The sequence below is a fragment of the Eubalaena glacialis genome, chromosome 4 (assembly GCF_028564815.1).
Source record: "Eubalaena glacialis isolate mEubGla1 chromosome 4, mEubGla1.1.hap2.+ XY, whole genome shotgun sequence".
In the NCBI taxonomy this organism is placed as follows: domain Eukaryota; kingdom Metazoa; phylum Chordata; class Mammalia; order Artiodactyla; family Balaenidae; genus Eubalaena; species Eubalaena glacialis.
In genome coordinates this window covers 185617762-185643141 of record NC_083719.1, presented here as the reverse complement: position 1 = coordinate 185643141, position 25380 = coordinate 185617762, and the positions used below count along the sequence as shown (strand labels likewise).

Here is a 25380-nt window from a genome sequence, read left to right as displayed (position 1 = left end):
CTTTACTCTTCTCCCGTGGGGTTTGCTGTGACCTTTGGGTTTGGGCTGCTCTTCCCTCTGTGAGCCTGCCCTGTGCTGTGCAGAGGAGGTCGGGTGCCCAGGAGGCTGACCCGGGCGAGATCTGGGAGGAGGGCTGCCTGCTGTGTTTCTAGTGGGCTGTCTCCTCACGTGGGACCTGAGGGTCTGCGATGGCCTCCAGAGTGCCCTCGGGGGCCCATGCGCGGAATCCTGCGACCACTCTTGGCTTTAGATGTCCCACGTGTGTGACCATGGCCCTGGCATCTCGCTGCATTGTTCCTTAAAATCCTTAGCTGTGTAGCCACTGCCTGGGCCACACGCCATTATATCCGCTTGAACCTGGGGCGGACGGGCTGGCAGTGCCCCAAGAAGGAGTCAGGATGGGGGTCTGGGCTGTGAAGTGAGGCCCTGTCCTGCCCCTGGAGGCTGAGTGGTCTCAGACTCCCTGAGATTGTTCTCTCTGCTCTCGGGGCTGAGCAGGGCCTCCTGCAGGATTGTCTGGAAGACTGAGTGAAATCATGGGTGTGAGTCTCGCAGGGTGGGCCTGTCCGGGGGTGGTGCTGAGAATTTGGGATCTACTTTTTTTTTGTTAATGGTGTAATCTATCATAAAAATAATGGTTTAGGGGCTTCCCTGGTGGCGCAGTGGTTGAGAATCTGCCTGCCAATGCAGGGGACATGGGTTCGAGCCCTGGTCTTGGAAGATCCCACATGCCACGGAGCAGCTGGGCCCGTGAGCCACAATGACTGAGCCTGCGCGTCTGGAGCCTGTGCTCCGCAACAGGAGAGGCCGCGATAGTGAGAGGCCCGCGCACCGCGATGAAGAGCGGCCCCCGCTCGCCACAACTAGAGAAAGCCCTCGCACAGAAACGAAGACCCAACACAGCCATAAATAAATAAATAAATAAATATTTTAAAAAAAGAAGAAACTAGGTGAACATTTAAAATAATAATAATAATAATGGTTTATTTTTAAAGAAAGCTGCTGGTTAGGAAGTGGGGCTGTGTGATTAGGCGGGGGGCACTGAGTCGGCCAGCCTCGGTTCTCACACACTCCCCGGAGCCGAGCGAGCTCCAGGGGCGGGTCGGCCTCCCCACCTGCTTCCTTTCTGCAGGGAGGGGGTGTCCCTGCAGTGCGGGGCGTCAGGACTGGGTTTGCAGCTGTCCAGCCAGGCCTGGTCCCCTCCCGGGTTGGCGGTGCCTGCCAGCCACAGGCCTGCTCCTCATCTCACAGGCGACTTCACCTCCTTCCCTCGTGTCCCCGAAGACGGGTTCTGTTCACTGGCAAAGACAGTAGTTAACCTATTTTGTTTTTCCTCTTATTTTACTTTTTATCCTGGAGGATTTCCGACATGCCCAGAGGTAGGCAGTGGGTGTGATGAGCCACCCAGCCCAGCACTCGCCGACTCTCAGCTGCTTTTGTTTCACCTGTACCTCCATCCACTTTCCTCTTTTCCACGTTAGGGTTTATCATGACACAGTCGAGGTGTGGTTGAAGTGCAGGAGACTGCATGTGTGGAAAGTGTACAGTGGCCGACGTGGATGCGTGGGTGTCCCCATGTACCAGTGTACAGAGGAGTCACCCCTGTGTTTCCTTGTGCCCTCTGTCGGCCACCTCTCCCTCCCTTCTGTCCCGGGCAGCCCAACCTGCTTTCTGCCGCTGTGGATTACTTTGCATTTTCTAGAATTTTACATTTTTTAAAAATGTAACAATAGTTTTTCCTTTTTATTCGTGAGGAGTGCATCATTGCAGGGTGGACCACAGTTCACTTATTCGTTTACCAGATGACAGACATGTTTGGGTGGATCTCGATTTTCGGCAATTGTAAATGAAGCTGTTGTAAACATCCCCCGGAGGTTTTTGTGTGGACACATCTCCCTTCCTTCTGCGTAAATACCCGGGAGTGGGATTGCTGGGTTGTGCTTGAAGACAGGCTGCCAAGGTGTTTTCCAAAGGGGCCTCCCCACTTGGTGCTGCAGGCAGCAGTGCAGGACCGCTCCCGTGGCTCCTGTTGTTGGCAGGTGATGTTCACTGGGTTGTTTTTGCTGGTCCTGTTCGAGTCGTGTGGTGGTATCATTGAGGTTTTAATGAGAGTTTTCCTAATAATGACATTCATCGTCTTTTGCCTGGTTTTAAAAACTGGTTGTTTTTTAATTATTGAATTTTGAGCATTCTTTATCATTGTGATTTATCCTTTATCAGGTACGTTTTCTTCTGGTCTGTGGCTTGTCTCTTCATGCTCATGACATTGTCTTTTAAAGAGCAGATATCTTAAATTTTGATAGAAGTCCAGTTTATCACCTTTTTTTTAATGGTTTGTGGGTTTTTTGCATGCTAAGACGTGTTTGCCTAACTCAAGGTCACAAAGATTTTCTCCTGTGTTTTCTGGAAGTTTTATAGTTTGGGTTTTACATTTACATCTTTTCATCCATTTTGAATAAATTTTTCCATGTGGTGCAAAGTATGGGCTCAAGTTTATTGTTTTGCATGCCAGACGTCCAGTAGTTCCAGCAGCATTTGTTGATGAAACTGTCCTTTCTCTGTGGAATTTCCTTGTCACCCTTGTGAAAGATCAGTTGACAGTGTACCAGGTGGTTTATTTCTAGACTGTGTTCTGTGCTGCTGATCCATGGCTCTGTCCTTTGGGCAGTACAAAACCTTGGTTACCACAGCTTTATGGTAAGCTTTGGAATCAGACAGAGTCAGTCCTCCATCTTTGTTCTTCTTTTGAAATGTTGCTTTGGTTATTCCATCTCCTTTGCATTTCCATGTAAATATTAGAATCAGCTTGTTGATTTTTGCACAGTTTAGTTAGGAATTGAATCTGTAGGTCATCTTGGAGAGATTTGCCATCTCTGTTGAGTCTTCCAATCCATGAACATGGTATACCTTTGCACTTACTTAGGCCTTTCAACATTTCTTTTGGCAGCTCTGGCATTGCAGTGTGGAGGTCTTGGACAACCTTTTGTTAGGTTTATTCCTAGCTCATTCATGCTTTTGTCACTACCATACGTGGGATTGTGTGTTAAATTTTATGTTCTATTTGCCTTCTGCTAGTGGGTAAAAATACTGTTGATTTTTGTGTATTAACCATGACCTTGTGCTTAATTCATCAATCCTAGTGGTAGTTTTATAGATTTCCTGAGACTTGCTGTGGAAATAATTGTATCACCTGTAAGTGGGGACAGCGTTACTTCTTCCTTTACAGGCTTCATGATTTTATTTCTTTTTCTGGACCTTATTGAATTGCCTGGGACCTTCAAGACTGTTTTGCAATGAAGTGGTGAAATCCGGTATTCTTGCCTTTTCCCTGATCCTGGTGGGAAAGATTTAGCCTTCCACCACTGAGGTGATGTTAGCTATAGGTTCTTCACAGATGCCCACTATGAGTTTGAGGAATTCTCTACTATTCCTGGTGTTTTTTTCCCTAGGTGTGACAGTGGCATCCACTTATGTTTAAAAAAAAAAGAAGCCGTAAGTTTTACAGTTAAATACTGAAATATTTATGGATGAAAACGTCACGTGTGGTCTGCTTCCAAATAGTATGGAATGGGTGCAGAAAAAGTATTTGACAAAAAAGTGTTCCTGATAAGAGCTCTGAGTACAGCAAGAGGCACGTGGCATCCACATGTCTTGCCATGATGACATTAACTTGGATCACGTGGTTGAGGTGGTATCTTCCAGATTTCTCCAGTGTAAAGTTACTGTTTCCCCCCTTTTTTTAAATTTTTTTATTTTTATTTTTTAAATTTATTTATTTTTTGGCTGGGTTGGGTCTTCGTTGCTGCACGTGGGCTTTTCCTTAGTCGCGGTGAGCGGGGCTACTCCGTTGTGGCGTGCGGGCTTCTCATTGCGGTGGTTTCTCTTGTTTCAGAGCAAGAGCTCTAGGCGCGTGGGCTCAGTAGTTGTGGCACACGGAGTTAGTTGCTCCACGGCACGTGGGATCCTCCCGGACCAGGGCCCGAACCCGTGTACCCTGCATTGGCAGGCGGATTCTTAACCACTGCGCCACCAGGGAAGTCCCCTCCCCTTTTTAATTAATAAAAATCGTGGGGGAAATATTGGGTTGGCCAAAAGGTTCATTCGGGTTTCTGAACGAACCTTTTGGCCAACCCACTACTTGAAGGCTGTGCAGATATCCTGTTTCTTATTGGACTTTCGCCTCTGATTTTAGCATCCAGAGGTGGACTGCAAGGACTAGTTACTGGGGTGTTTGAAAGATGCTTTTTTTTTTTTTTTTGGCCGTGCTGCGCGGCATGCGGGATCATAGTCTGAACCCATGCCCCCTGCAGGGGAAGCGTGGAGTCTTAACCATTGGACCGCCAGGGACGTCCCAAAAGGTGCTTTTCTGTTTCCGTCATTCTCCCCCCATTTATTAATTGGAACTTTTCTGTGAGGAAGGGCTGTTCCTCCTCAGGCACTGACTTCATTCTGTGGGTCATACCCCGCTGCTGCATTACTTGTTTTGCTCCTCAGGCTGTTCCTGTGCTGGCCTGGGGGGCTCTTTGTGTTTGTGCCCAGTCCCTTTGACTTGGCCCCGCCCACTCTGAGCACATCCTCACTTTTCTGGAGCCGCCAGATGCTCCAGAGTCATCTTGAATTTGCTGTGTCCCAGCCCAAGAGTCGGCCACTGCTCCAGAGAGCTCTGGTTTTTCCCCTGGAGAAGAGTTTGTGCTGTTTTTTGCTTTTTGTTTTTTTTAAATTAATTCATTAGTTAATTTTTATTTTTGGCTGTTAGGTCTTTGTTGCTGCACGCACGCTTTCTCTAGTTGCGGTGAGTGGGGGCTACTCTTCGTTGCGGTATGCGGACTTCTCGTTGCAGTGGCTTCTCTTGTTGTGGAGCATGGGCTCTAGGCGTGCGGGCTTCAGTAGTTGTGGCTCGCGGGCTTAGTTGCTCTGCGGGCTTAGTTGCTCTGCGGCATGTGGGAACTAACCGGACCAGGGCTCAAACCTGTGTCCCCTACATTGGCAGGCGGATTCTTAACCACTGCGCCACCAGGGAAGCGCTGTGCTGTTTTCTGAGAACAGGTTGTTTGTCTTCTTACTGAGTTATAGGAATTCTTAACATATTCCGACTGAGTGCCTAGTGAGATAGCGTATTATGCATAGTGTGGCTGATTGCGGCTTTAATGGCATCTTGATGAGTGGAAGTTTTTAACTTATCAGTTTATTCTTTGATGGTGGGTCGTCTGGGTCATATCCAGGAAATCTTTGCCTGCAGAGTCATGCAGTTATTTTCCTGTTTTCTTCAGGAAGCTTTGTGGTTTTAGCTTTTACATCCAGGTTTAAGATCGATTGTGAATTAATCTTTGTTTATGTCTGATGAGGGTTTGTGTTTATGGGGGTCAAGATTTTTTTTTTCCATTCAATATTCGATCGTTCTAGCCTCATTTGTTGAAAGGATGTTCCTTTCCCCATCAAATTGCCTTGGTGCTTTTGTCAAAAATCAGCTGTTAAAATTTAGTCTATCTGTGGATTCCATGTCCTGTACCATTGATCTGTTCGTTCACCTCTCTGCCAATACCACACTCTTGGTTACTGTAGCTTTACATTAAGTCTCAAATTAAGGCAGTGTGAATCTTGCAACAGTGCTGTTATTTTTGAAGACTATTTCGGCTATTCTAGATTCTCTGCCTTTGTATGTCAGTTTGAGAATCAGCTTGTCTGTTACTCAGAAAAAAGCCTACTGGACTTTTTTGTAGGAATTATTTTGCAGTTCAGTTTGAGGAGGAGATTTAACAGTATTTAGTCTTGTATTCCATGAGCATTGTTTGTTTATATATTTACTATCATGTTGTCTTTAATTTTTCTCAGTGATGTTTTGTTGTTTTCAATGTAGAGGTTTTGCAAATTTTTCATTAAGATAATCCCTAAGTATTTACGTTTCAATGTTGTTTTTTTGTTTTTTTTTAACATTTATTTATTTATTTATTTTTGGGTTTGTTGGGTCTACATTGCTGCACGCAGGCTATCGCTAGTTGTGGCGAGCAGGGGCTACTCTTCACTGCGGCGCGGGGGCTTCTCATTTGCGGTGGCTTTTCTTGTTGCGGAGCACGGGCTCTAGGTGCGCGGGCTTCCGTAGTTGTGGCTCGCAGGCTCAGTAGTTGCGGAACGCAGGCTCTAGGGCGCGTGAGCTTCAGTAGTTGTGGTGCACAGGCTTAGTTGCTCCGTAGCATGTGGGATCTTCAGTAGTTGCGGCACACGGGCTTAGTTGCTCCGCGGCAGGTGAGATCTTCCCGGACCAGGGCTCGAGCCCATGTCCCCTGCGTTGGCAGGCGGATTCTTAACCACTGGGCCACCAGGGAAGTCCACGTTTTAATGTTATTTTAAGTAACATATAAAATCGTTCCCTTGGGCTTCCCTGGCGGCGCAGTGGTTGAGAATCTGCCTGCCAATGCAGGGGACACGGGTTCGAGCCCTGGTCTGGGAAGATCCCACATGCCGTGGAGCAACTGGGCCCGTGAGCCACAATGACTGAGCCTGCGCGTCTGGAGCCTGTGCTCCGCAGCAAGAGAGGCCGCGATAGTGAGAGGCCCGCGCACCGCGATGAAGAGTGGCCCCCGCTCGCCACAACTAGAGAAAGCCCTCGCACAGAAACGAAGACCCAACACAGCCATAAGTAAAATAAATAAATAAAATTTAAAAAAAATAGTATTTAAAAAAAATAAAATAAAATTGTTCCCTTGGGCTTCCCTAGTGGCGCAGTGGTTAAGAATCCGCCTGCCAATGCAGGGGACACGGGTTCGAGCCCTGGTCCGGGAAGATCCCACATGCCGTGGAGCAACTAAGTCCATGCACCACAACTACTGAGCCTGCGCTCTAGAGCCCGCGAGCCACAATACGGAGCCCGCCTGCCACAACTACTGAAGCCCGCGTGCCTAGAGCCCGTGCTCCGCAACAAGAGAAGCCACCGCAATGAGAAGCCCGCTCACCGCAACAAAGAGTAGCCCCCGCTCACTGCAACTAGGAGAAAGCCTGCGTGCAGCAACGAAGACCCAACACAGCCAAAAATAAATAAATAAATTTATTAAAAAATTGTTCCTTTTTAAAATTCTTTGTTGCTGGCATTTATAAGTATAGTTGACCTTTGTCCTGTGACCTTGCTGAATTCACATGAGTTCTGGTAGGTCCTCTGTAAATTCCTTAGGATGGTCTGTGTATTGAGTCATGTGTGTGTGAGTAGGGACAATTTTGCTTCTTCCTTCCCTGTCTTTATGCTGTGCATTCCTCTTTCCTGCCTTGTGGTGCTGTCTAGGACCTGTGGTAGAAGGCTGAAGGTCCCTGCGCATCCCATCCTTGGGGAGCGCAGGCTCGCACTGCCAGCTTTGTCCTGGCTGCGGGGGCCCTTGCCTTCTGTGCTAGGGGCCTCCCAAGGGAACGCAGGTGTGCTGGACAAGAGCTCGCCAGCAGTGAAGGCGCTCACCCTGAAGACCCAGGTGGAGAGGCTCTGATGACCATGGGGGCAGTGACTCCAGGGGCCCTTGGGTCTGAGGGAGCCAGGGGCTGGGGGGGATGACACACGGAAGCCAGCACTGCTCAGCTGCCCTGGTGACTGTGAGCTTGGGCGGGTCTCACAGGGAGGGGAGCCAGACCCCTGACGTGGGAGCGCCGGCCACCAGTGGCTAGGGCCGGTGTGTGTGTTTGGAGGGGCCTGGGGTCTGCACGATGGAGAAAACTACCTGCTGCTGGGTGAGGCAGTCTCGCTGGATGACACAGGGACCCAGGTGGGCACAAGGGAGCCGGCTCTCCTTCCTCTCCAGGCCTGTGGTCTCCTTGTACCCCTCCTGGCAGAGCCCCAGGCAGCAGCGGGCTTGTTGCTGAGAGACAGCAGCTCCACCATGACCCCATGCCCTTCATCTGGTGGAGGGTGGCTCTTTCTGTTTCTGGTTTCCTAAAAGTTTTTATGTGAATAGGAATTGAATTTTGTCGTGTGCGTTTTCTGTATCTGTTGAGACGATCGTATGACTTTTTTTCTCTTTTATTCTCTTAATGAGGTAAATTACAGTGACTAGTTTGTTTTTGTCTTTGTTTTTGTTTTTGTTTTGGCTGTGCCACACGACATGTGGGGTCTTAGTTTCCCAACCCGGGATCAAACCCGTGCCCCCTGCAGTGGAAGCGCAGAGTCTTAACTCCTGGACAGCCCGGGAAGTCCCTACAGTGACTAGTTTTAGAATGTTAAACAACTTTTCATTCCTGGGATAAACTCTACTTGAATAAGATGTATTGCTGACTTCAGTTTACTAATATTTCTAAAGGATTTTTGTGTCTGTGTTTGTGAGGGATACTGGTCTGTAGATTTCCTTCCTCATGATGACTTTATGTTTACAAGGCTTTGTCTTTCTCTGGTTTTGCTGTCAGGGTAACATTGGCCTCATAAAGCTGAAAAGGATTAGTGTTACTTCTCCAGTGATCCATAGAATTCACCAGCGAAGCTACCTGAGCTTGGAGTTTCTTTGTGGGAGGTATTTGATTAGGAAGTCACGTTCTGTAATAGGTATAGGGCTATTCAGATGTTCTGTTTCTTCTTCTGTCAGTTTTGGTAATTTGTGTCTTTCAGGGAATTTGTTCATTTCTCCCAAGTTGTTGAGTTTATTGACATGCCATTTTTCATAATATCCCTTATTTTCCTTTTATTCTCTGTAAGTTCTGTAGTGATGACTCCTTTTTCACAACTTTTCTCAAGATTGTATCAGGATCCAATCAGGGTTACACCTTGGGATTGGTGGATATATTTTTGTCTTTCAGTCCGCAGGTTCCCCCTCCATCTCTTTTTTTCCCTTGCAGTGTTTTTTTGTTTTTGTTTTTGTTTTTTGGGATCTTAGTTCCCCAACCAGGCATTGAACCCAGGCCCTTGGAAGCGAAAGCTCCGAGTGCTAACCACTGGCCTGGCCCACCAGGGAATTCCTTCAGTGTGTTTGTTGAAGAAGCCCCGTTGTTTGTCTTGGGATTAGTTAATTCTTCAAATAATAGTTCCCTTTCATTTCTGGTTCATATGTTGCTTTTCAGACTCCCTGATTTGAGCTGATTTGGTTTCCTAGTCCCTGTAACACATTAAGTCCATTTAGCTCCCAATGGACAACATTGTTGGAACTTGAAGCAACGTAATACTTGTGTAATTCATAAGGACAGCATCATTGTAATGACGGCATTGTAAACTTCACAGCCTTTGTTTTGAAGTAACACCTCCCTTTACTGTTTCACATTTTGAGTTGGGTAATGAGGATGTTTTGTTTTTGTATTTGTAGAGTAAACAGTGTTTAAGAACAGTGTTGAGAGTAAAAAATAGAGCACTAATACTAGTTTTCTTTGTATTTCAGGTGGGTCTGTGAAGAAATCCCAGATCTCAAGCTCGCTATGGAGAATTATGTTTTAATCGACTACGACACCAAAAGGTAAGCCGGGTTCTGCCTGGGCTGCGTCTGCACTTGGGATGGGCTCAGCGTGTGTGGACACAGCCTATAATTAGATCTTCCTCGATGCTGCAGGCTGATGGGAAAGTTCCTTTTAGAGTTTCCTTTCAGAGCCAGCTTTGAGTTATTTTGGTAGGAAATGTTTATCCAATATTGGCAGAGGCTGTCAGAGTGAGGACATAATTGGAAACTGCACGTTGCAGCAACTGGGATTGGTGTGTGTGTGAAACTACCCCAAGTTAGGAGTCACTCTTCACGGCAGGCAGCTGCCAGCGCCGGCGGCCTGGCCTGGGGAGCCTTGGGCCCTGCCCAGCTCTGGTCAGGGTCTCACTTGGCTTTGGCCACGTCTAGCAGTTTCCTACAGCCACATCCTGGGTCTCCGAGGAGAGTCCTGTGGGTGGGGAAGGGCGAGGCCATGTCTGGAATGCCTGCCTGGAATTTTTTTTGTTTTTCTTTGAGAAACGCTCCTGCCTGTCTCCGTCCTTGGCAGTCTCGAGGTGGCACGCAGGCTCCGGCTTAGGTAGCTGCTTGTGGCAGAGAACGCGGCCCCGAGGCGCCCTCGAGCCCCGCACAGGCCCTGCTGCCAGACCTGCTCACTTGGGCTCACTTCCCCGTTTGGAGGACTTGTGGTCCTGGCCGGCCTTCCCAGCCTCAGTCAGCCCCTGGTCCCACCCCCTTGCCTCCCCCTCCTCCCTGTTCAGTCATCAGTACTTGCTGTTGTGACAAGAGGCCACCCGTGCTGGCCCCTCGTCCAGAGCAACCAGACCCCCGCAGCGTCGGCACAGGTGGCCGCACGGGCTCGGGCGGCCAGCGCAGCCATGGGTCCTGACCCCTGATGAGGATGCCTCCTGCCCCTGGGGTGAGGGCGGCTGTGGCCGCTGACCTTGAATGATGGTCTTGAGGTCCGTGCAGCTCATGTCTCATGACGGTTGAGTGCCGTGGGCCTGGCCTAGAGCAGCCGGGGTGCTTAAAGGCGCTTTTGGTGCAAGGTGCTTGCAGGTGGGGGTTTGGTGTTCTTCCCTCCGTGTTCAGCCGGTTGAGGAAAGACTGGAAGGACGTGGGGCTGGGCGAGGGCAGGGGGCGGTCTGACGGCGCCCACCCCAGGGACCCGTGCGACCTCAGGGTCTGTGACGGCAGGGCCGGCACAGAGGGCCGAGCTCCTCTGTTGGGTGGATCCCGGCAGGGATCAGGGTGCCCAGGTTCCCCTGAGCTTCCGTGTTGCTCATCCTACCAGGAAAAGGTCTCTTCCAGGGTGTAGCCAGAGGCTTTGAAGGAGGTGTAGAAGTCAGAACACAAGGAAGTGAGGTTGCGAACTAGTGCGTTGTTTTCTCCCTGAGGCCTGCGTAGGAAGACAGGAGCTGGAAATGGACTGGCCATCGCGTCCACCCTTCCATTTCGAAGAGTGGGTGCCTGGGGCCAGGGACGGGCATGTCACTCACAGACACTGCACTCGGGTGGCTGCTGGGCCGTGCTCCCTGGGACCCCGCGGCCCGGTGCTGGGCTGGACCCCTCGTGCCTGTGCACGTGGTTAGCTCCCCCGGAATGTGGGTTTCCTGCCTTGTTGCGGCGTGTCAGCCTGCTCCCAGCGTGTTGGAGCCACGTATCCCTCTCTGTGTGTCTGTGTGTGAGTTTCATAGGCTTCAGCCGTGCCTGCTCTTTCTCGCTCGAGATCTCTGGCTTTTCAGCTGCAGCTGCCATTCTAGGAAACTGAACTTGCCATATGGTTACAGGTCCCAGTTGCATTCTTTTAATTCTGTTAGGAAGGAAGGAAGGTGCACTTAAATTCCCAGAGTCCTTCCAGGGCCAGGGTCGAGGGCTGGGGGGTCTCGAAGATGCAGGTGGGGAGGGGCTGCGGGGGGTGCTCCCTGCACCCCCGTGTGCATCCTTGGGTTCCCCGGGGTCCTGGCATCTCACTGGGGAGCAGCCGTCTTGCTGCCCTGCCTGTAGGGGGTGTTGGACGGGCCCCCGAGTGACAGCCCCTCCCCTGTGCAGCGCAGGCACCAGGCACAGCCCCTCACTGCGGGCATCGGGCAGGTCGTTCTCCGTGGGGCCGTCCCAGGCAGCCCCTGCCCCATCTCTTAATGCCACTGGTGACAACCACAAATGGCCCCAGATACCGCCCCGGGGGTACCCCTGGGTTAGGGGATTCCGTTGAAAACTCATTCCCTTGGTGTTTGGGAGAGCCTAGTCTTGTTAAAAACTCCTGACAACTCCCTTGTTAGGTGTCTAACACAGTCTGCTTATATCTGTGAAAGTGTCAGAAACTTAAACAGGTATAGTAAACAGAAGTGATGTCGGCGTGAGGGGGGAGGTGCTGACCCTACTCTCTGCAGAGCCGGGGTGTCGGCTGTCATCCCCTTCCACCCGACCAACAGAGCAGGAGCCCTTTCTGCCTCCACGTGGCCCTCGGTGCCCCGGCTGTTCCCCCGCCCACTCAAGTTAGGCCGAGGGGTAAACATGGAGGCTCCCCCCGGCTAGGACAGGGAAGGGGCGGCCCAGCCCTGGGGCGGTGGGACTTCATTGCATCCACGGGTTGGGGGTGAGGCAGCCTTGGTCCCGCCCGCCTCTCTCTGCGGATGGCTGTGCGTAGCCCTTTCCTCACCCAAGGCCTGCAGGGCACCGCTGCCCGAGGCTTTGACCCGTGAGCCGACCCCTCCGCTCTGGTCTTGAGGCCCCATGATGCCCCTGGGACCTCTGCCCCCTTCCACGAGGCCCGGTGGCTTGTTCCGAGCTCGGCAGTGGCCAGCGGCTATCCCCTGCCTATTTCAGCTTCGAAAGCATGCAGAGGCTCTGTGACAAGTACAACCGGGCCATCGACAGCATCCACCAGCTGGTATGTGGCCTTCACCTGCCCCTCGGGCCCGCCTCCTCCTCCGGGCCCACGCTGTGCTTCAGGACCCCGTTGCCTGTCGAGTCGCTTGGGTGCTTCAGCCCGAGCCCTGAGGCCCTGGGAGTGCAGAGTCTGCAGCACCCCAGGGCGTTGGACCGTGTAGTGGGGAGGGGGCAGGGGACCGCAGCCGCTGTGACGCAGACAGTCGGAGCTGAGCGACCTCGTTACTTCCAAAGGGGTCCCGGGCCCTGGTCGCCCCTGGGGGCCGCGGCAGGCGGGCGGGTGACGGGGAGCCTTCCTGGGGCTTCTCCGTCCTTCACCCACCCCTCGGGCGCTCTGGGCGCTGGGACAGACCAGCTAGGAGAGGGGAGCTGTGCTGGGGAGCTCACACTGCTTGGGTCCAGGGCTGCACACGTGTGCACACGCACCCCCGCACGGGTACACGCATGCACGCAGGTTCATACTACACACATCCACACACAGGCTCACACACACGCTCCCGCGCACACGCGTCACCATTGGGGGGCAGCAGCGTGGCCGGCGGGGCGGGGCCCAGGTGGACCGACTGGCGCCCCCTGTGCCGCAGTGGAAGGGCACCACGCAGCCCATGAAGCTGAACACGCGGCCGTCCACGGGGCTCCTGCGCCACATCCTGCAGCAGGTCTACAACCACTCGGTGACCGACCCCGAGAAACTCAACAACTACGAGCCCTTCTCCCCGGAGGTGTACGGGGAGACCTCCTTCGACCTGGTCGCCCAGATGATCGACGAGATCAAGATGACCGAGGACGACCTGTTTGTGGACCTGGGTAGCGGTGAGTGTGGGCCAAGCCCGTGTGCCCGCCGGGAGGGGTCCGGGGCAAGTGCTAGGCAGCGGGGGAGCCCTGACCCTGCAGTCCTAGTCGGCACACCGCTCTCCCCACCCGGCAGGCCGCAAACCAAGCCTGCCTTTCCAGTGCCCAGAAACCTGCCCCTTCACTCCTGCTCAGCCAGCCTGAGAAGGTCCGTGGGCTCTGCCCAGCCGCCAGCGCTGAGCTGCAGCTCTGCTTCCCGCCCCCCGCTCCCCTCGCTCCCCCCACGCCCCGTGCCCGCTCCCCCACCCCCCCGTGCCCACTCCCCCCTCCCCCCGTGCCCGCTCCCCCACCCCCCGTGCCCGCTCCCCCCACCCCCCGTGCCCGCTCCCCCCGCCCCCCGTGCCCGCTCCCTGTGCTCCCGGGCCGCGCGGCTGCACTCCCTCCTGCTCCCTCCTGGGCCTGGGGCTGCTCCTGGCTCTTGGCCCACAGGTGGCCCCAGGGACCACCGAGGTGGCCCAGCCCCCACCTTGCTGGCGGCCCCTCCCCCCTGCCCGCACTCACCAGCCCAAGCGGCCCCCTTGCTTGCTCACGGGGCGCCCTTCTGCACAGAGTGGAGACTCCTGGGGGTAGGGCCTGGCAGGCGCACACGTGGCACGCCGTGCTGCCTGAGTAAGCATTGGGCTGACTGGTTCCTGGTGGGACTCGTGAGGTCACGGGCTGACGGGGGTGCTATCTGGCATGTCGTTGGGCGGCTCCATCAGGAACCCCCAGCATAGCCCGCTGGGGCATCTCTGCCACCCCATGTGACCTGCTCACAGACCCGAAAGCCCCGTCTCAGCTGGGCAGGGGCCCTGCAGATGGGGACGAAGATGGCTTCTTTTGTGGTGTCATTGTCGGTTTAAGTCCTTTTTAAGTGTACGATTCATATTTTAATAAGAATGCACGTACTTCAAAGGTCATTTCTTTAAAAGCCTGTAAAATTCCCCTAGTGTCAAAAGGCTTATGATTTCTGAGAAGCGCCAGCCTCTTCAGGCCCAGCTCTCCACACCTTCCCCCTGTCCCCTGGGAGGGACCGCACATCCTCTCCCGTGTTTACCTCGTGTTTGTGAGTAGAGGTTTGTTTTCATCGTTGGAGTACATTCTATTCAAAATGGGAAATCAAGGGGCTCCTGACACTTTATTTAAAGTGCAACTGATCTAAGTTCAAGGAGAGACCATTTAAAAAGCTTCCTTTTGTCATGAAGGCTAAATGCCCGCAGACTCTGCCTCCGTCCTGCTGGCGTGTGTGGTGTGGGGCTCTCCCGCCCCCTCTCTGAGCCCGCTTCAGACTCGGCTGAGGATGCGAGCTGGCCGTGTAGTGGAACCGTGGTGTGTCCGGGGCGGGCAGGAGCCTTCCCGAGGGGTTCCTGGGTCTTGCACAGCTGGATCTGTGTCTGGACAGTTAATGCCACATGGGGCCGTGGACCAAGGACGGATTCTGGTTGGGGGGCCGTGGAGTGTTGTCCTTGGAAGATGAAGTGGAACCCAGATGGCTGTCCCCTGGTGGCGGCTCAGCCCACGGCCTGGGGCATTTGAACACGTTCTGTGACCTCGGAGAGCGCTCGGGCACCTTCGCTGAGAGCCCGTGGCCTCTGCCTGGTGACCTTGTGGCCATCGCCCCAGCGGCTGGGGCGTGGCCTCTGTCGCAGTGCACATCTGACACCTGCTGCTGTCTCTCTCTCTCTCTCTCTCTCTCTGAAGGAGTGGGCCAGGTTGTGCTGCAGGTCGCCGCGGCTACCAACTGCAAACATCACTATGGTGTCGAGAAAGCTGACATCCCGGCCAAGTACGCGGAGGTGAGCGCTTCTGGGCCCTGGGCATGGTCTGTCGCTTTTCTTTCCAACCTTGGTTTGTGGTGGCCTGTGGGGCGAGGGCGTGGCCTGTGCCGGGGGTCAAGGGGAGGGGAGTTCCCCCAGCACCGTGGGGTCAGCTGGTGTCACCCTTGTGCCAGCATCTGCCTATGGGGCGGCAGGGTCTGGGGAGAGCACACGTCTGAGCGGTGTCATCCCCACAGGAACGTGTTTAAGAGTTGTGGTTTGCACGCCCGCTGACTCGGGTTCCCTGTGGTTGGGAGCCTTTGCCAGGGACCCCGGAGCGGGCGGGCGAGGGGAGGAAGGGGGCTTGGGGAGCCGTGGGTGCCCTCCCGGCTGCCTGGTTCCTGACGGGCTGTCTGGTTTGGCTCCCTTGCAGACCATGGACCGAGAGTTCAGGAAGTGGATGAAATGGTATGGAAAAAAGCATGCAGAATACACAGTGAGTGCCACCGCTCCATGCCCCGTGGCTGCTGGCGCAGTGCCTGCCCTGAGCCCCCGCCCCCGGGGGCGGGGGCGGCTCCCCTGCCCGGAGCCCCTCCCCACCTCTTTCCACCCTCTGCCGGCCACTCTCGTCCTCCCTCCTGGGGGCCCTTGCGGGCGCTCAGAGAACAGCGGTGGCCCACGTGGCATTTCTCTTCCTCAGCCCCCCAGGCACCGGCAAGGCCTCGGAGCACCCGCTCTTTCAGAGGCAGCGCCCCTCCCGGGTCGGCACGTGGGGGCGGCAGGGTGTGGGCGAGACGACCTCTGCCCCGTCCGCGGGCTGTCTGAGGGCATCTTTCTCCTGCTTGCCCCCCGCAGCAGTGTGGGGCCCAGCGGATGAGTCCCCCAGCTGTCCCGGTGCTGCCTGCCCCTCTGCCCCTCACTCAGCATCGCTCAGCCCGGCCTTTCGACGCCGAGGTTCCTCAGGTCTCGCTCCTGGATCCTGGACGCTCTGGCCTCTCTCTCTGCTCCTCCTGCCCAGGGTGTCCGCGTCCGCATCCTCGGCTCGAGTGCGTTTCTGTGCTCAAGGCTCCATCAGTCTTTCTGCCAGGTTTCGGTTGCCTGTGGACACACGGCTGCCATGCAGCCACCATACCCTGGGCCGCTGCTGGGGCATCGCAGGGGGCGGGGTCCGCAACCGGATCTTCACCACACCCACCACTTCCCATCTCACGCCCCCCAGGTCACTTAGACCCCAGCTGGCTGCGACGTGGTCCTGACGCCCCCTCCCAGAGTTCCTTGCCGTGCTCACTGCTCTCCCTGCGCCGTCCTGCGGGCAGGGTTGTGGGGCCAGAATCGGCGTCCCTGTCGCCTCGGGGACCCAGAGTGGGTCACATAATCGTAGGTGGGAGGCAGATGGGGGCGCAGGAGAGGGGGCTCCAGGCTCTTAGAACAGCCTAGCCATTTCTCCTTTCATGGGTCATGCTTTCGGTGTCGTGTTTAAAAGCCAAGCCTCAGCTCACCTAGATTTACCCTCACGGTATCGTATAGGAGTTCCGTGGCTGTGCGTTTTGCCTGTAGGTTCGTGGTTTCTTTCTGGTTACTTCTTGTGGAGAGAGCGAGGTCTGCGTTTACATTCATTTCTCCGTGTGCAGATATCCAGCTGCCCCACCCCGTCTGCTGCAGGGCTGCCTCTGTCTGCTGAGCCGTCTTTGTTGATTCGTCCGAGGCCAGCGGCCGCTCCGCTCCGTCCCACACTCTCCCCGTCTGCTCTCTCAGTGGCACTGCAGTGTCTTGACAGCTGCGTCTTCGTGAGAGTCAGTCCTGAACCACGTGGCATCGGGCCTCCAGCCTCGTTCTCCTCCTTCAGTGATGTGCTGGCCACTCTGAGGGGTTTGCACTTGACTTCTGTCTGCTCTGTGCTGACGTACAGCCATACCCTCATCCTGTAACCTTCCTGTAGCTGCTATATTAGTTCCAGGGTTGTCGTTGTCGTTGATTCTTTTGGATTTTCTACATAGACGATAACATCACCTTTGAACAAAGGCAGTTTTATGTCTTCCTTCCCAATCTGTACCCTTTCCTTTTCTTGTCTTATTGCATTAGCCGGGGCTTTCTAGTATGGTGTTGAAGAGCAGGGATGAGAGGGCATATCCTTGCCTTGCCCCTGATCTTAGCAGGAAAGCCTCAAGCTTCTCACCATGGGTGTGATGTTAGCTTTAGGGTTTTTTTATGGATGTTCTTTTTTAAGTTGACGAAGTTCATCTCTGTTCTTTTTTTTGTTCTGAAAATCTTTATTGTGAATGGGTATTGGGTTTTGTTAAAGCTGCTTTTGCATTGTGTGATTTTCTTCTTTGGCCTGTTCAGGGGACAGAGTACAAAGGTTGATGTACTTCCACGCCCGGGGTAAATCCCACCTGGCCCTGGGGTATAGCTCCTATTTTGTTGAGGTTATTTGCAGCCAAGAGGGATGCTGGTCTGTGGTTTTCCTTTCTCGTGACGCCTGACTTTGGCATCAGGGTGGTGTGGCTTCGTGGCGTGAGCTCGGCCGTGCCCTCTCTCCTTCTGCTCTGCTGTTCTTGGACCAGGAGTTGCACATCTACAGGCTGGGCCCAGCTCCCCTCCCTTTTTTCCTGGTGGGATTTCTTGCAGGACTCTCTCCCCTCGGTGAAAAGCGAGGGGTGTACCCTCTGTCCTCCTGCGTCCCTCCTGCATCTCAAGTCCTCTGGTGTTCGTTGCCCAGGCTGAGGGCAGTCAGTCCAGTTGGTTTCTGTTTCCAGGAAACCTCTTCCTGCCCAGTCCCTAGATCCACCGGCATGCTGCTAAGAGTTCCTGGGTGGCTTACCGTTTTCCTAAGACCTCATGACCTCCTAAAACATAGGTTTTTAAATTTAAGAAGTGCCTCCTGCTTCTGGTGAGAGGGCCAAGCAGTTCAAGCCCATAGTATAGAAGTCTGCATTGACATAGGTCCCAGGGATGCCCCGATGGATCCGCGGGCAGCCTTAGCTGCTTTATTCGGCGTGTGGTTCTAGCTGCTGGTACAATCCCCGCTGCTGGAGGGAGAGGCGGGGGTGAGGCTGGTGGGCTGCCCACCCCGGCGGGTCACCTCTCCTTCCTTCCTCCCCTCGTCACCTTTGGGCGGCAGCGCCTGGCCTGGTGGGTGTTTGGGGGTCAGTGGCACGTCAGCTGGCTCCTTGGCGGGGCTCCCTGTGTGTGAACCTTCTCGCTCTGTGGGCTCGTGAGGCCCAGGGCGCTTGTCAGTTGCCCTTGCTCTGTGGCCTCGCGAGGTGGCTGCAAGCAGAACTCGGCTCAGAGGACTCCTGGTCGCGGCCTTGGCGGCCGTGTCCAGAGCGGCGGCCAGCTGTGCCTCTGGCGTCCACGTGGCCCTGCTCCAGGAGGGTGTGGCGACAGTCCCTGCCCAACGCCTGGACTTGGCAGGAGCTTGCCGGCTGGGTCTGGAAAGGTGCCCCCGCTGCGGCTCTCTGTGGCTGGGAGCAGGTGCCCTGGTTGGCGGGCAGGGTCCTGCCTCTGTCACTTAGTAACTGAGGGGGGAACGAAGCCAGCAGGAGCCTCCGAGCCCAGTGTGTTTCCTGGCGCCCGAGCCGCCTCTTCGGTCCCTGCCCGGCCCTGCAGCCCACAGCTCTCCTCCCGTCGGAGCCCCTGGGCCCTCCCTACGCCCGGCTTCTGCCTGCGTCTGTCACACCTCAGGGCGCCCCCTCCGGCTGGCGACAGCTGGGTGACCCCGTGCTGTCGGCCCCTGGCAGTGGGCCTGGCACACAGGTTTCCCATGCCTGGGGCGGTGGTGGCCTCACAGAAGTGCCGTGTGGGGAGGTACCCCCGGCCAGGTCCCCGGGCAGGCGGTGGCAGCCCCTGTGCCTATGTGGGCTGGAGTCCGTTCTTCTCTCTTATCCCCGCGTGCGTTTCTCCACACTGGAGGTGTTGGTTATCTTGGGGCCAGTCACGGGTCCTTGGTGGGGGGGGTGACATCTTCCTGCCACGGTTAACTCGGGCACACTGGCCCCAGCGACACAGAGCCGACTCGGCCAGTCTGTGTCAAGAGGCGAATGGCGGCGGGGCCGGGACAATGGCTGTTTTCTTGCCTTGAACGTGAGGCCACAACAGAGCAGTGGCGCTGTGGCTTGAAACGGTGTGGCTTGGATGGGTGAGCCCCCATGGAGAGAGAAGCCACATCAGGACAAGCCTGCGGGAGCCCAGGACGCAGCAAACATCGTCCTCACATTGCAGTTTATTCAGAGACAGGACGGAGCAAAACCAGCGGAGGGAAGAGGCGTCGGGTGGGTCCAGGGGACCGGGCGCAGCTTCCAGACTCCACAGGACGCGCTTCACTCCCCCAAGCGAGATGCGACGGCACGAGAGAGGTGCGGGCCCCAGGGAGGCTCACAGGACCCAGTGCCCAGGGGCTGTGGTCTGCTCTCTTGGCCACAGAGACCCAGCCCAGGGTTCTCACTGGGGGCCGGTCAGCCGAGACCCCAGACTCCGGGAGGAGAGCAGGTGCCCGTGTGGACCCCGTGTTTTCCCAGAGAGTGTGCGGACAGGGAGCCCCTGAGGTCCGGTTCCAGACACCGAGCGGCCTTCCCAGGACACGGCCTCAGGCCTGCAGCTTGAGCTTTTTCCTGTGCGGCATCGTAAGGACTTTGGACTTGGGTCAGTGCCCCGAGCCTGCTGGGCTGTGCGCAGGGAACCGTGGCAGCCTCAGGAGGGGAGAGGACCCAGCGAGGAGACGCGGACTTCCGGGACGTAGACTTCCCACGGCACCCGAGTGTTTTAGGATGGCCATCTCCGTTCTGCCCTGCGGGGCTCGGCCCCTCATGTCCCTGGGTGACTCCTGTGTGCTGGAGGGCGCCGGACCTGCAGCTGCTCTGCCTGGGCGCCGTGGCACTCACAGGCTCCTCCTGCCTGTCCCGAGACAGGCTCAGGGGCCAGCCCTGCTGGGTGGTGCTGCCCCATTGCTGCCTGGAGGGCCTCCGGTCACCTGGTGGCTTGTGGGGTGCAGACGGGGGCCGCCAGCAGCCACCTCCACCCTCCCCCAGAGACGCTCTGTCTTTGGGTCCACCTGTCCTGGACGTTTCCCATCAGTGGAATCACCCCTGTGTGTCCTTCTGCGTCTGGCTTCCCTCACTGAGCATCGTGTTCTCAGGGTCCGTCCACGTTGCAGCGAGTGTCGGGGCTTCACCCCTTTTCATGACTGAGTGATGCTCCCGTGTGTGGAGGGACCACAGGGTGTTTATCTGTTCACGTTCATGACGGACACGTGGGTTCCCACCTATGCTGCTGCGGACAGGGGTGTGCAGGTTTTCCTGTGGAGGTCTGTTTTCACTTCTCTGGGGTGGACACCCAGGAGTGGGATGATAGCCTTTTTTTGAAGAATTATAAAGCCAGATTTCTTGGTTTGTTAAATGGTACAGTTCTGGGCAGTTAGGTTAATAAGGTCTGAGTTGTCTCAGGCAGACTTTGGCCTTGAGGCACAATGAGATTAGTCGGCTAACAAAGATAGTGGTCAGGGTGTAAGGACAGCCCTGCTGCCTGGGAGACAGGCGAGGTGGTGCAGGAGAGCTGCGCCCTCGCCGCGTGTGCTCTGTCCAGCACGGCCGCCTCAGGGCGCCCCCTGCTGGCCCTGCATGGGCATGGCGTGGTCTCGGCCTCTCCCCGCCGTCCCCTTGTGGGAGCCTGGCCCCAACGCCACCGCCCCGCCGCGGCCTCCCAACTCAGGGCCTCTGCTCATTCCATCTCTTCTTTGGGGGGCAGGTGGGGGCGGGGTGCAGAGGCGAGCGAGACCCCTGAGTGATGGGCTGTCCCTCTTTTCTCCTTTCAGCTGGAGAGAGGAGATTTCCTCTCGGAGGAGTGGAGAGAGCGGATCGCCAACACGAGGTACGGCCGGGCCAGAGTGAGGCTGCGAGGGCCGCGGGGGCCTGCCGGGCAGGGCAGGATGGCGCGGGGCGGCGCAGCTCCCCCTCCCTGGGTTGCTCCCCCTCCCCGGGGGTCACCCCAGCAGGCAGGGGCCGGAGAGCGCGGGGAGGGCCCGGGCTCAGTGCAGGTTCCTGCCGTCGGGCCTCCCCGGGATGGATGGTAGCGCCGTAGCAAGCAGTCTCCAGGCCGACACCGCCGCATGTCCTGAGCTTGCCGGCAGCTCTGCCTCCGTGGTTCCTTCCCTTGTCCTGCCCAGGCATGGCGCCGGGGAGCGGGCTGGACCCCGCGCTTGCGCACCTGGCGGCAACAGTGGCAGCGCCTGTGGAGCGCGAGGCGCTCGTGTGGCTCAGTGGGGGTGGCCGGGCCTTGGTGACCGCGGGGCGGGCGTGTCACTCTCTCAGCTCTCTGGAGGGGGGCGGGTCACACCATTTCCCTTCGACCTGGTGGTCTGGCCTCCCCGCTTCCTTCTGCATGTGCTCGCTGCACGGCTCCCCGAGGCCCCACCACTGGGTTCCGTGCGGGCAGGTAGGAAACAGGCGTCCCTCGTTCACAAAGGCCTGTCCTTGTCTCGCTCTCCCGTGAGAATGTCTCACCTGATTTGGGCACGCCGTCCCCCTTTTCTTGAGGGGACCGTGCTGACTCCGTGGGTGTCCCCATCAGATGGGGTCGGGGTGCTCTGGAGCAGCTGCCGTGGGGGCCTCTCCCGTGGGGGGCGCCCAGCAGCTGTGGCCCGGCGAGGAAGAGCTCGCCCAGAGCACCGCAAGGCCCTGAGGCTGGGCTCTGCCGGGGCCCCCAGACGGTGCCCCCCAGACGGCGAGTGCCCTAGGCGCTCTGCTTCCTTTTGGGGGTGTCCCCGCCCTGACCAGCTCCTCTGCGCTCAGGGGTCTTCATCCTGGCTTCCACGGGCCTCAGGGAGCTTCCTTGTTTCCTCTCGGGTGATTCTAGTTCAGGCAGCCCAGGGTCTGTCCTGGCTTACCCCCTCTCCCCACCTTGGCCACCTTGAGGCCCTGGCGTGCAGCCTCCCCAGGCTCCATCCCAGAGCAGGGACCTCTCCAGGCCGGCCCCACTCCCTGTCGGAGCCTCCCCGGCTCGCCGCTCTCATCAGGGCTCTGCCTGTCGGCCCCAACCTGAACCGCACCGCATCTGGGTTTCTTTCCAAGCGGTCGGCAGCGAGAGAGCTTGGCTTACACCTTCAGTGCTTCTCCTGCTGCCCGTGTCCGTCCTCGCCCCGGTCAGATCCTCCGTTACTGTCCTAGTACCGAGATTCCAGACAAGTGGCATGGAACAGCAGACAGCTCGCTGCTCTCCGTCACGTTCAGATGGGGAAGGGATCCCTGGTGGGGGTCCTCCACGGGGGCAGGAGCCGGCGGGCAGAGGAGGGGACAGGTTGGGGGCCTGTGCGGGCAGCAGCCTCCCACTGCCCGGTGGGCGTCTTCAGGCAGCGCTTCCTCGGGCCGTCGGGTGCCCGAGAACGTTTGAGAAACGGGAGAGGATGGGCCAGGCCCTGCCTCGGAAGAACTTGGCGCTGGGCCCTCGGGTGGTGGTGCAGCTTGACGGGTCTGTGCTGCTTTCCTGCCTGGGTGTCCTCGCACCTCTCTGCCCAGCTGGCGCTTGAGCTGCCCGCTTTCCAACCCCGGGGCACCTGAGGGGCAGGCGGGGCAGCCCGTTGCCCTGGGCCCGTGTCCGTGCGCGCCTTCCCAAGGGAGCCAGCGGTCTGCTTGTCACAGTGTCCGTGTTCACGGCACCCAGGGTGGCAGTCACAGCCCGTGGGCCCCGGCACCCGTCCCCAGGCCGGGCGGAGGTGGTGCGGGCAGAGCCAGCGGCAGAGGCGGTAGGCGTGGTAGGCGCTGCGGCTCTGTATGTGTGTGCAGGTAGAACCTCCTTTCACTCAACTGGAATATTATTTTGCAGTGTTATATTTGTGAATAACTTTGCCTTTGGTCCTGAGGTGGATCACCAGCTGAAGGAGCGGTTCGCAAACATGAAGGAAGGTAACGAGCTCCCCTCCCTGCCCTGTGCGTCCGCGCCTGCACCTGCTCGGGGCTGGGTGGCTGTGGCCCTGGTCACAGGTGGCGGGGTCCTGACCGGCATCGTCGGGTTCGGCCCTGGTGGAAAGGCCTCAGGCAGGGGATCCCGTCCATCGTGGTTCTCACTGTCACCTAGGTTGTGGGCGGGTGCCTCGCAGCTCAGCGCGTGTGGTGGAATAGACCTGCCGCCTCCCCCGCTCAGGCCCCAGCTTGCAGCCGGCCCAAAGGACAGGGGTGGGGCCAGATTAGCAAGGGAGCTGCAGGCTGTCTGGTTCGTTCGGAGACAGGGAGACAGGGAGTGACTTCTTAGTTCAAGGACATCCTGCCTTCTCCTAAGGGATTCTTCACTGTGTATGGGAAACTGAAACTTGATTGGGTGTCCCCATGTGATCTGGAACCCTAACCTGGGGGCGCTGAGGGCACGGGGGTTCCCCTGGCCGGCCCCTGCGACCTTTGCTGGCCGGGCCTTTCCTGTACTTGGACCCGGGCTGCCTGGCCAGAGCTGCCCCCGCTGCTTCCCCTTCCCCCTCACCCTCTGTCCCCGGGCCAGTTGAGACCCGGAAGCGGGAGGGGACCTCACCTTTCTTGTGTCCGAGTCTTGGAAGTGCTGCCAGAACTGCTCGGCACAGCTCTGGAAGGAGAAGTCACGGGGCGAAGCTGAAAGCTGAGTCTGTTCTGAAGTCAGGATCCGTTTAGCATGTAGGAGGGGCGTGTTCTCCCCGTGCTTCTGAAAGCGTTTAGACTCACAGGTTACCTTGATGCTTTTGTGGAGTGAGTGCTGTTGGCATCTGGCCAGAACCTTGTACGGGGGAGGTCTCGACAGGCCACGACGACGGGAGCTCCTGGCGTCTGAGCGGACTCTCCCCTCCTCAGGAACGCAGGCGGGGGTTGTTCGGTCTTCTTGTGTCCCGAGCTCCTCCCTCTGGCGTGGTGAGCCTGAGCAGGGTGGTCCCTGAGTGAGATCCCTCCAGGCCACTGAAGGTGCAGGGAGGGAGCTGCGTCGAGGCCCGCCCAGGCCCAGCAGCACACATGAGGTGTCCCTTAGCTGTGCCTGGGGCGTTCTCATGCACATGGAGCATCAGACAGATGCGGACACCTGGGCGGGAGCCTTCTACACAGCTGGGTGCTGACCAGTTTCATTTGAGCCTAGTGTGTGTTCTCATGCCCGCCCCTGGGTCCCACGGTGAGTTGGGCTCAGGCTCAGAGTGGGAGAGCAGGTCCGGTGTGTTCCAGGAAGAGGGGACGGAGGAGCGGCTGCTTCTCCAGGCCGTCCTCCTCAGTCCGTCTCCCTCAGAAAGCTGGGCGCTTTCTGTCCCAGCACCATCGATGGTCCTGACAAGCAGGGCAGCAGCTGGGGGACCCAGGGAGGGCCCGCGTTTCCCCTTGTCCTGTGCCCTCGCGCCTGCTTCTCACCTGCTGCTTTGTTTCTTCCTTGTGGGGAGACCAGTAGCTTCCCATGTGTGGTGAACACTCGGGGTGACGGCGGCTCTGTCTGTGCCCTGTGATGCGCTCTGCTCCAGGAGCGTGGGGGTCATCCCACCGCTGGTGGAGTCGCGGGCTTCTTTCCCTGGACGCCCAGGCGCACACGGCCGGGCTCTGGTCCTCGGCCGGGGGCTGTTGCCATCCGTGTGAGAGCTCCAGCCTCAGGTGTCCATCCTTCTCGGGGTCCTCCTGGCAGGACGGGACCGGTCTCCCGGGCCCCCCGTGGGCTGTGACCTCAGCGTGAGGTCGGATATGCCGCCCCGCGTGCCCACGGCCCCACTGGGCTCTGCCCGCTCCCCTTCCTGGGGCCTGGCCGGGGATGCGGCCCTGACAGGGTGTCCCCATGCTTCTCCAGTCGTGACACGAGATGGCAGGAGTCACCTGTCCTGCAGGGAGGTCTCCAGAAAGCGTCTTCATCCTCGGGCTCAGGAGGGCGGCTTCTGCTGCCGCCGCCGCTGCTGCGATTCCCACATCAGGTCTTCGCTGACGCGCCATGCTCTGTCCTGCTCCTTGTCCCCGCAGCTGCGGGGAGGCCCCCATGCCGTCCTGACCTCCTCTGTGGCCGGGAGAGAGGAACGGGGTGTGTCCCCCAAGTTTTGTTATGAAACGTTTCGAGCAAACAGGAGAGGGGAAAGGATCACCCAGCATAGACGCAGAGAGTTTCCAGCTGCCCTCAGCACTGCCGGCTGCGTGTGTGTTTGCGTGTGTGCGTGTGTAGGTGAGCGTGAGCCTGAGCATGCGGCAGGGTCGCTCCTGATGGTTTTGTGGGAACGAGCGCCCTGCCCGGGCCCTTCTCTTGAGCACTCAGCACCCATCCCCACGCCCCACCTGGGAGAGGAGCGTGGATTCCTGCTCTGCCAGCTGCCCCGGGCGCCTCTTGGGCTGTGCGGTCCCAACTCTCTAGCCTTAGGGCCTCGGGTCGTGGCCCCTCCTTTTGGAGGCGGCCCGCTGGGCATCTGGCCTCGTCTCGTGGGATGTCGCCTGTTCTGCACTCATCCCTCGTGGTCATCTTGACCTCGCCCTCCGCACCCCGTGTCCCAGCTGAGCGCCCGGGTGTTGCACGCGGCCGGCTTGGGGCCCCTGGTGACATGCCCACAGAAGTCCCCTCAGGGCACCTGT

General features: G+C 57.4%; 1 protein-coding gene across 10 annotated transcripts in view; it reads left to right on the top strand.

Moving 5' to 3' along the window:
- Window positions 1-25380, top strand: part of DOT1L (DOT1 like histone lysine methyltransferase) — a 58651-nt gene that overhangs the window by 13353 nt on the left and 19918 nt on the right. For 5 of the 10 annotated variants that reach the window (XM_061190841.1, XM_061190846.1, XM_061190840.1 and 2 more), the window contains 7 exons: window positions 9336-9410; window positions 12198-12261; window positions 12845-13073; window positions 14793-14887; window positions 15282-15344; window positions 20658-20713; window positions 22664-22743. In XM_061190841.1, the coding sequence (XP_061046824.1) occupies window positions 9336-9410; window positions 12198-12261; window positions 12845-13073; window positions 14793-14887; window positions 15282-15344; window positions 20658-20713; window positions 22664-22743 (662 nt within the window). Of the gene's footprint in view, window positions 1-9335; window positions 9411-12197; window positions 12262-12844; window positions 13074-14792; window positions 14888-15281; window positions 15345-20061; window positions 20129-20657; window positions 20714-22663; window positions 22744-25380 lie in introns of those variants that run through there. The other 5 variants (XM_061190842.1, XM_061190849.1, XM_061190847.1 and 2 more) reach the window with 5 other exon arrangements.